Here is a 9,775-nt window from a genome sequence, read left to right as displayed (position 1 = left end):
AGTTCCCTGACTGACACGGAGGGATAATCCCAGCGACTTCAGTGCATCAGGAGCAGCCCTCATTAAATCCCAGAAGGACATTTCCACCACATCAACAGCTTTGAAGCACGTGTCCGATAAGTTCCACATTTTGTTTCAAATAAAGCCACCAAACACTCTGTGGTACTTTCCCCTCTTTTAATCACTATGAAAACATTTATAAACAATACACAAACTGGTGCATTAAAGAACTGTCTGTCTTTTTTTTTTATATTAATACTATTTCACATTGGAGAAAAGGCATTTGAGACATCCGGCAACGTTGCACACGAGTTTGGACAGGATGTGAGAAGCTTCTACGGGAATGGATCTGCAGTTCATGTTCACACGGATGCGTTTGAGAGACGGACATCCCTCTGCTGTGCTTTCCCCTTTCTCCCTCTGTTTTTCAGTTCGGCTGTTCACGACGACGCCGGCCGAGTCTTCTGCCATTCCACAAACTCATCTAGCAGCACCGGCCCTGGAAGAGCAGATTTGAACGTCAGCGTTTTCAAAAAAAAACACACGAGAGTTTAGAAAGATGTCGTTTAAAAGGCCTAAAGATTTTAGGATGAGACTAATAGACCAAATGAGATGAGAGTAGATGAAATAAAATGATATTTTTATTGATGGTACAGTGGGGGAACGTAAATTGTCACAAGATCTCTATCAAGTATCAAGATGCAATCAATGGAAAAGTCAAATATGAAAAAAAATTAAAAGGATAAAAAAAATGCATAGATGGAAATATCAGTACCAGACAAAAAAGTAATATGAGGCAAAGGCTACGTTCACACTGCAGGCTGAAACGACCCAATTCCGAATTTTTTGCCCCTAAGCGGCCCAATTCCGATCTTTTCATGACAGTCTGAATGACACAGATCCGATCTTTTCAAATGCGACCCAGGCCCCGTGGGTTTGCCGGCCTGATTCCGAATTGTAGCCGATCTTTTCAATTGCGACCGCCGTCTGACCGGCCAGGCGACTTGATTCCGAACTGTACGTCATCGACACGCAACAAACGTCATCATTTTGCGTTGAAGTAGGCGGGAACGAGAACGTAAACATCAACCATGGTGGACGATGCTGCTGAGATCAGTCAGTAGAAGGGAAGAGAGGTCACCGATTGGATTAATATTTGGGCTGATCGCTCTTTTCAGGCCAAACTCCAGGGCTCTGATCGCAACTGGGCGGTTTTTGAAAAAAATTCCAGATAAATGGCAGAGCGTGGTGTTGAACCTTTACCGCGATAACTTTTTTTTCTTTCTCCCCTTTGACCGTGCTCAGAAGCGCGGGGGACCCAGGCAATCCCCCTCCTCCTCCTCCCTGTTCTGATCCTTAGATTCTCCAGAACGGGTTAATAAAGAGTCCATAGCATTTATTCTGGGGGAAACCTTCTTTTATTACCGTCATCCGTAACACACAACATGAATGCGCGCCCACACTGCCCCCCCCTATTCTCTATCGCGGCACGCGCTTGCACACACGCGGGCGCGCGGCCCCAGCACATACACATTCCTCTTCCACTACAGTGGGTACAGACGATCCCGACTCCAATGCCTTCTTAAAATGAGAAGATTGTAATTGTGCTGCTCCTTTGTGAAAATAAATTTAATATTACAAAAAGAGCTCCGCTTTTGACAACACTGTTGTTGACATCCATTGTTAACGTTGGCTCCGCAAACGAGTGACGTCGTTCACCGTTGAGTATTCTTCTGGCTTCTGCGCATGCGGGTCTCGTTTGGGTCGTGTCACGGTCACACTGGAGATCACAAAAGTTCGGATTTACTTGGAAATGTGAACGGTCTAGCAAACAATTCGGATTTTTTCAAAAAATCCGAATTGAGCATTAAGCCCTGCAGTGTGAACGTAGCCAAAGTGTCCCACTAGGACAATGAAAGCGTCTTTTTCCTTTTAAATGTCTTTGTTGTGTTTGGTATGATGGCGTGTCGTGGTGATGACAGTAGGAACACTCACACGCTCCGTCTTCATCGTAGTTACTGAGGTCTGTGTTGATGGTCTTGCTGAACTCCAGAACATTATACCACTGGTCCTTATTTAACCCCTTGTACTTTGACTGCTGAGGGTGGTGGGTGGGTGGATGGACGGAGCAGAAAAGAAGAAGCAGAGTCTTTAGAACAACGTTTTTCAACCCGTGTGCCGCGACACAGCTGACCGTCGCTCACGGAACACTAGAAAGTGCTCATTTTCACTGATATAAAACATTTATCATCAGCAGAATATCAGCTGTGTGTTAATCAAAAAAATGTTCATGCTTCACAGTGACAGCTTTGTGGAGCTCTTCAACATAAAGACGTCTTCTGTGTCTTTCATAAAGAAGGTGAGAAGTTTTTTTAACAGTAGCTCCGCCCACATGCAGGAGTGTTGGGTTTAGAAAAACACTTTTGTACAAACGTCGCGGGTTAAACAAGGTGAAAGGACGCAAATTTGATAAACGAATCAGGTTCGATGTGAATGGACCAATGATGCGGAAAGAGGGGACAGGGGGGGGGGGGGGGGCAATCCGCGCCACACGTGTGTGCAGAACCGGGGCTAAAGGGCCGTATGTTTCACCCCTGCAACCCTAGTGTGGGATCCAGAATTCCCACGGGACCCTGTAAGAAGTAAATAAAATAAAGAAGCTCATACTCTGTCCGGCATCAGCACCACCGAATTCACTACAACTCCCATGATGCATTGGGTTAATGTGATGGTGTGTTACTGCGCTGCTGTTAACCGTCACGAAGTTCAACAAACGCAAACGTCTGTTCCAACAGTTTACAAAACGTCGGGATAAAAGCAGCAGAACAGTTTATTTCTCCTTTAAGGTTTTTGTTGGAGAACAAAAGAATTAAAGTCAGAGATTCCAGCGTTTTTTGGTCCAAATCATCTTTATAAATAAAAAAAAAATAGCTGCTTTCTAATAATGTTCGCTTAAAGGACAACTTCCATTTCAGACTTCAATCACTTTTGGATAAACTTGAAGTTAAGATTAAATGTTTCTCTTTTGGCTTTTCCCATCAGGGGTCGCCACAGCGCCATCAGCCGCAAGTAAATACACCAGATTTGTTCAAGTTACATTTCTGAGTTACACAAAAAAATAACACTTCAATTTGTTAACGGAAGGCCTATTTAAAAATAAATGATTGTTTAGAAAAAAATGTCATTTTATTTGGCATTTGTGAGGTTTACATTAATGAAATTGCATTTTAATAAATTGGAGGGAAAAAAAACAACTTCCTGGGCAAATTTTCAACTAATTTCATTAAAATGGTTATTAAAAGGTATTACAACTTTTATAAAAAACAAACGTATTTGTGACTCAAATATTACAAATGCATGTGAGATCGTGGAGGGACTGTGGATAAATACAGACGCCAGTTTCTCTTTGTTTTTATTTTTGGTTGCTGGTGTGCCGCGAGAATTTTGTCAAGGAAAAAAAGTGTACCATGGCTCAAAAAAGGTGGAAAAACTCTGCTTTAGAGAACCAGAACACATCATAGTCTCATCTACATTCTATTCTGACATTTTCAAAGTCACAGGAGATTTTCAGGGATAACAGAAGGACCTCTTTTCATGAGTCTAAAACAAAGCAGTGTGGACGCACTTCAAAGAAATCCTGCAGCATAAATGGTCTACAGCATAACGATGAGAGGCTAAAGAAGAATCTCAGTTAGCAGATGCCTTCACAGAAATGAAGTTTAGCCTCTTTAAGGCCGACACATTAAACTGCACTGCATTCATCTGTGGCATCAATCATTCAACCAAAAATAATCATTTACCTCCAGGAACTGTTGGAAAATGGGGAAAAGAGGCCATCGTCTCTCCAGCAGCAAAGCCAGCATCGATTTGGCAGTGTCCATGTCCAAACTCCTCTGATTCTTGTCCTGATGGGACACACAGGTACAGTCTCAACAAACAAGCACTGTTCATGTATCCATCAACAAATACAATATACAAATATTTATTTACAGTTTTGACATCAGTCACAAAAAAAGCAATTACAAGACGTTGGCTTCCTCCGGAGCCCCTCACTAACTCAGCATGGATAAATATATAATCGATGGAAGCAATCACATATTCTATTTGACTCCGAAAATCTGTGTTTATTAAACAATTTCTTTGGGTAGGAAACAGTCATTAAAAATAGACTTCTTTGTTGTGGCTTGTGCAAGTTCTATGTGCTTACTACTGTTTAAAAAAAAAAAGACTTCCTGGAATATAAAGAATTAAAGAAAAAAACGGTGTAAACTAAACTCATCTGGGGGTTTTGTGTTCCTCACTTGCCAGCATGACAACTGACAGTTTCACAGTAAACAACTTGTGTGTATTTTTCTACAAGAAAAAGGAAAAGGTTTGATAAAAAAATAACTGCTGATCATGAACCTACAGCCTGTTCTTTCTTTGGGTTTCAGATCCTGTGACGATTAGTTTGTCTGGTTCATATTAAAAGGCACCCGGTAAAGATAAACAAATGCCTAAAATTATTTTTAAAAATTGCATAGACATAACAAAAATATTGATACTGAGGGCTCAAAGTTTGAACAACAGGATAGAATGAAGCTCACCCTGGAAAAGTCAAAGGCATATCTGTAAATACTTCTGAAGGCTACAGGATCGTTGAGCTCACTACGCAGGTAATCCAGTTTGCTTCGTAATCTGTCTGTGCAGTCACATCTGAGGAGAGAAGAAAAAGCAACATTTCAACTGAAAGCCCATTTGAAACCAAACAACAGAGACAAGAAAAAAAATCTTACTGTAATATAGTCATTCCTCGAAGCCACTCGTCTTTTGTGAAGTATCCCATATTTGCTGCTTCTAGATGCCAAGCTAAAACTAACATGATAATCTGAAAGAAAGCAAAGTCCGTTCACTCTGTGCACAAAAATCACCGCTTCCTGTTCCTCTTTACCCAAATTCAAATGCCAAAAGCTTGGAAATGATTTGCACATCATAAACAGAGGTAGACTTACATTCTCTGGTTCCACGCCGATGTCCTCACAAAACCTCTCCATGGCCTCAGGACCAAACACCTTGTCGGGGCCGGCGTAATTGTGGAACCAGGCCAAGCATCTCTTACTGGAAAACAGGGCTTCGGTGCTGATTGGCTTCACGCCGCGGATCTGTGGTCGAGTAAAACTGAAGAAGAAGAAGAAAAAAGGTTTTCATCCCAACCTCTAAACGTCTGAACAGCAACAGCTGATTATTTGTTCAGGAACTCAGTGAACAAAGAACAATGTCAATGGTTTGTCACACATATTTACCAAAAACAATAACGTAATACCGGTACTTTTCATTTGAACCAAACTACAACCCTAAAGACTTATAAATGTATGAAAAGGTGATAAATAGTGGTGCAAACGGCCTATAAACTAGCTAATATTTCTTGTTTTAAATATGAAAAATTATTGTCCAAGAAGACATTTTTAACTAAGACACGCTTAGAACCAAGTAGATTCTTCATAGTTCACCTTGCAATTTTACACTTGTGCTTCTGATCATCCGAGTCCGGCAGCTTCCTCTTCTTCACAGGCATTATGGAACTTTTATTGGATTTTACTAGCTGGGCTTCAGAAAAGAGACAGAAAAAGAGTCTCAAGTTACCACACAAGACAGATATTGATCCTTTTTTCACATACTTACAAAAAAAAGTCACTAACATCCAATATTTTAGGAAGTAAGTAGTTAGTTGCTGATAGTAAAGGTTGAAATTAAAAATATAAGCTGTGTTTCCCCACATAGCTATGTCAGTGCCAGTAAAAAAAATTATTTCTGACATTCAAATATAAAGTTGCTCTGACCAACGTACCAAACATGAAAACAATACAACAAATATCACTGCACTGCTCGCAAATGCTATAGTGGCGACTCTTGTTTTACATTAAAGACAAGCTCACAAGCTTAATTTTTGCAGGTTGATTTTCTTACCTGCAAAATTCTGGCTGTCTTGTCCATTCAAATCTAAAAGATGCTGCAACAACAACAACAACAAAAAAAGAAAGTATGACAGAAATACACAAAACATGCCTCATCTTTGTTATAACGACAAATTGTAAAAGATGTACTGTGTTGTTTCAAATCAATACAAAAACTGTTAGCAGGACTCACTAGCTTGTCCAGTTTTTCTGAAACTGCCCCGAGATCTGCCAGACTGCTTAAGTCGTTTCTAAAAATCACACAAACAGCAACTGTTAGCTGGAACTATAAAACTGCAAGCTTTATTGCAACTTAAAACTAGCAGAATGAAAAGAGGCTGCCTTAAAACGCTTTATTTGTGTTAAATTTGTGCTAAATCTAAAGGGTTCAATTATCTTTTGATCTATTGTCAAAGCGTTCATAGTGTTCTTTGAATTATGATTATGCAATTTTTAGCCAAAATCAATTAACCTCCGTTGTTTTCAAGTTCATAGTTTCTATGAGCGGCAGGAGTTCATTAGAAATTCCCTTCTTAGTTGTGGGCAGGACTGTAGGCACGGAGCAACCCCGCTCCCCCTATTGCTGAGAGCTTTCTGTTTACATTATATTGAGGTAGTTTACAGCCCTTCACACAAACAGCCCAACATTACAGGTGAAACAAAAAAGGCAAAAAATATTGAAGCTACCCAGACAGACAGTTTTGAGCCAGATCTCAGCTCGAACGAGAAAAACAAAGACGTCTGACGATCTGAACATCTATACGTGGATGCATCAGGATGGAGCTTTCTACGCCACAAAAGATATTTTCAAACAGTTTTTTTTTGTCTTCTCCTGATTCACAACTTCTTCTTTCACTGTCGGCTTCTCCCATCAGGGGTCGCCACAGCGAAACAACCCTCCCTGGAGGATGAATCGCATGGTTAACTTGGCAATGTTTTACGCCGGATGCCCTTCCTGACGCAACCCTCTCAATCCCACCAGGCTTGGGACCAGCACAGGAGCAGAGAAGGGAATAGGGAGCAGCCCGGAACTGAACCAAGGTTTCACGAACGACAACAATTTGACTAAAAATAAATACTCAGAAATGCAACTTTGAGCTTCACTTTCATAATAGGAGAATGAATGCCACAAGAGCATGTTAAAATCACCAAAACCCCAATTCTCATCAGGGTAAGTCTTTAAATATCAAACAGAGAAAAGCACTGAACCATACCATAACCCTAAAAATAAGACTCCAAGAGCTTTGTATCTTCAAAAAGAAAAAAAAAAAGCTAAACCATCAATTCACAAAGTACCATATAGTCATTCTGTTTTTAAAATCTGGTCTTTCAAATAGATTCAAAGATATTAAATAATGTAAAAAGCATGCTCTATAACGTAACTAAACAACATTTATTTTTAGATATCTGCCTTACTGCAGTTGAAAGTTAACATTAGTGTCAAATTTCACAAAATACCAGCAAAACAGAAAGAATATTGACAGTTACATTTTATAAAAGGATTGAGGAAAAGGTCAATCATACAGAGGCTTAAGTCAGCCGGTCCCTTAAAGAACAAAAACCTCCTATGTATTTACAGTATGTACACTCACAACACCACATGTGTATTTAAACCCCAGCCACAGGTCACAATGATCCGAAAACTCCTTTTTCATTTTGTTTTTGTTCAAGTAACATGTCATCACTTGACATGTAATCCAGATATAGAAGTCATACAAGGCTCCTATTGGGTTAAAAATAAGTCAAAGTCTTTTACTGTGACATCGGTTGGTTCAAATATTGACTTTACAGCTGTGATTACCAGTTTCATGTCTGCAGGTCATAATCGGAATACCTTATTGTCGTTACACGTTAGAACAAGCAAATCACAGCGTGACATTGGATTTTCACACCAATGTTTCTGCCATGATTTACTCCCTAAAAGCCTTTGGAGCAGGGTGACAGACTGGCCCCTCAAACTGGAACATGTGGACATTTGGATTCATGGCGTCCAGTACAACACATACACATACATGTACGCGCACACATATACGCACACACACGTCTCAACCAAATATGATCCAAACTGTTGAAGAATGAACTTCCTTTCGAATTTCATACGTTAACCGTTAAAACGCTAACCTTAAAAGAAACTGCGTCACTATTCATTTGATTTGGCATTCCCCCCCCCCCCCCCTAAATACAAGCACAGAGGTCACGCTGAAAGTACAAATTTTGCAATTTTTTTGTGTTCATAATAAAGACAATACAAAACTCCTAGTAGGGGCTGAAGACCGAAATGCTTAGATTCAATACTGCAGCGTACAGCACCCTACTGCTGTCGTAGCTTAGCTAACATTAGCTTCGCGTCTAACCTCAACACGGGGGAATGAAAAAAATCAAGTTTACCAGCAACAAGTGAGTTTTTTCGACTAAAAAGTCATTAAAAAACAACTACGAGACAGACAGACGTTTGTTGGTGTCCCCAACGTATGACAAATAATCAAATCTGGGTCTCAACAGACTTCTTTTGTTTGGTAGCTAAGGCTAACGGCTCCTCGGTGCTACTCTACACTATAGTCGGCTATTTTATTAACTGATGTGTCGTACATTTACACAATATAATCGTATGATTGATTAAATATAAAAAAGAGGTCTACGTTAAAAACCAATGAGTCATTAAATGAAATCATTGAACCAATTTTAAACACTTACGTTGCTCAGGTCTCGTATGACACAGATTCCACCTGCTTCTAATAGGTTTCTTCTTTAGCCGGTATCCCGGCGTTTCTGTGGGAGTGGGCAGTACCATTTTGTTGCAGGGGTGTACTGCGAAATAAATACTTACTGGTTTGAAATAAAACTAAATCAGTTCATCTTTATCAAATGACACGTGTAAAAACAAAATACACTAAGATAAGAGCAGAAAATATATTTTAAAAAATTATGTAAAAAAAGTAAGCGCTTTGAACAAAAACAAAAGACGTTCCCCTACAAGAAACAAGTTGGAACGTGCAATAAATCTTAAAGGGGCCCAGACCCTTTTCACTGATTTATTGGAGACCTGACATGACTGAAAAATTAAACTGATTTCAATTGGTTGAGTTTTTTTTTACTCAATTCTAAACCAGGGATTGTGTATGTATTTAGTATCAGAGATCCACTCATCTCTGAATATCAGAGTATCTGTTATTAATTTTTATTATCATGTCTGTCACTAGCAAGACTTAGAGAAAACTACTCACACATTTTATTTACACTTTTCATATAAAACAGTTTCTGTATTTAATAGGAAGCAGATTATTTTACCCTGAGACCATATCTGGGGGACACTGGGGACTACTACTATGTCCAATATGTTGTCAAGATTGTGTTTTGGAGGATTTGTGGTGCCCCACTGAGGTTTTACGTTGACGTATGAATGTACAAAACTGTTTTCTATTAATTCAGATGAGTAAATTTTAAATATGTAATCCTCCAACCTTCAGTGGACAGTAATGTCACTTCTTAACACCCCAAATGAAGAACTTACATGAAAAATTTCCTACTTCTGTGGACATCTCTAATTATATTTATGTTTATTTAACTATATTATACCAATTGTAGGCAAGCTACAGTCAGGTCCATAAATATTGGGACAGCGACACAATTCCTACATTTTTGGCTCTATACACCACCACAATGGATTTGAAATGCTGGGACTTGCTGTCCCAATGTTTATGGACCTGACTGTATTAATCACTAATATCAACATTTTTTATTTAAATAAAAACCTCATAAGGAAAATTCTTTAGTAGTGATCCGTTTTCTGTAATCTAGATATACTTTCAAAATGCAGTTACCCTAAAGAAAAGAAATCTTTC

At 39.3% G+C, this 9,775-nt stretch overlaps 1 protein-coding gene across 4 annotated transcripts; it reads right to left on the bottom strand.

Moving 5' to 3' along the window:
- Positions 1 to 160: 160 nt before the first annotated feature.
- LOC101165657 (DCN1-like protein 5) lies at positions 161 to 8,800 on the bottom strand. 4 transcript variants are annotated; one of them, XM_011482264.3, is made up of 10 exons: positions 8,628 to 8,782; positions 6,127 to 6,184; positions 5,947 to 5,989; positions 5,490 to 5,586; positions 4,992 to 5,157; positions 4,776 to 4,867; positions 4,587 to 4,695; positions 3,801 to 3,905; positions 1,996 to 2,098; positions 161 to 499 (listed from the first exon to the last, which is right to left on the bottom strand). In XM_011482264.3, the coding sequence occupies exons 4-10, from the start codon at positions 5,552 to 5,554 to the stop codon at positions 441 to 443; spliced, it is 699 nt and encodes a 232-aa protein (XP_011480566.1). In that variant the 5' UTR covers positions 5,555 to 5,586; positions 5,947 to 5,989; positions 6,127 to 6,184; positions 8,628 to 8,782; the 3' UTR covers positions 161 to 440. The 4 variants fall into 4 exon arrangements, with proteins under 4 accessions (XP_011480566.1, XP_011480567.1, XP_011480568.1 ...); XM_011482266.3 differs by having other exon boundaries at positions 163 to 499; positions 1,996 to 2,095; positions 8,628 to 8,798; XM_011482265.3 differs by lacking the exon at positions 6,127 to 6,184 and having other exon boundaries at positions 8,628 to 8,784.
- Positions 8,801 to 9,775: the final 975 nt, after the last annotated feature.

Source organism: Oryzias latipes, chromosome 13 (genome assembly GCF_002234675.1).
Source record: "Oryzias latipes chromosome 13, ASM223467v1".
Classification (NCBI taxonomy): Eukaryota; Metazoa; Chordata; class Actinopteri; order Beloniformes; family Adrianichthyidae; genus Oryzias; species Oryzias latipes.
The sequence above is the reverse complement of the archived record's forward strand: the minus strand, read 5'-3'. Positions and strand labels throughout refer to the sequence as shown.

Excerpts from the sequence above, each read along its gene's own strand:
- LOC101165657 (XM_011482265.3), bottom strand. The coding sequence starts at position 5,554 with ATGCCTGTGAAGAAGAGGAAGCTGCCGGACTCGGATGATCAGAAGCAC. Across the intron at positions 4,868-4,991 it reads TCGGCGTGGAACCAGAGAAT|ATTATCATGTTAGTTTTAGC; the intron begins GTAAGTCTACCT and ends GCTTTCTTTCAG. Across the intron at positions 4,696-4,775 it reads CGAGGAATGACTATATTACA|ATGTGACTGCACAGACAGAT; the intron begins GTAAGATTTTTT and ends TTCTCTCCTCAG.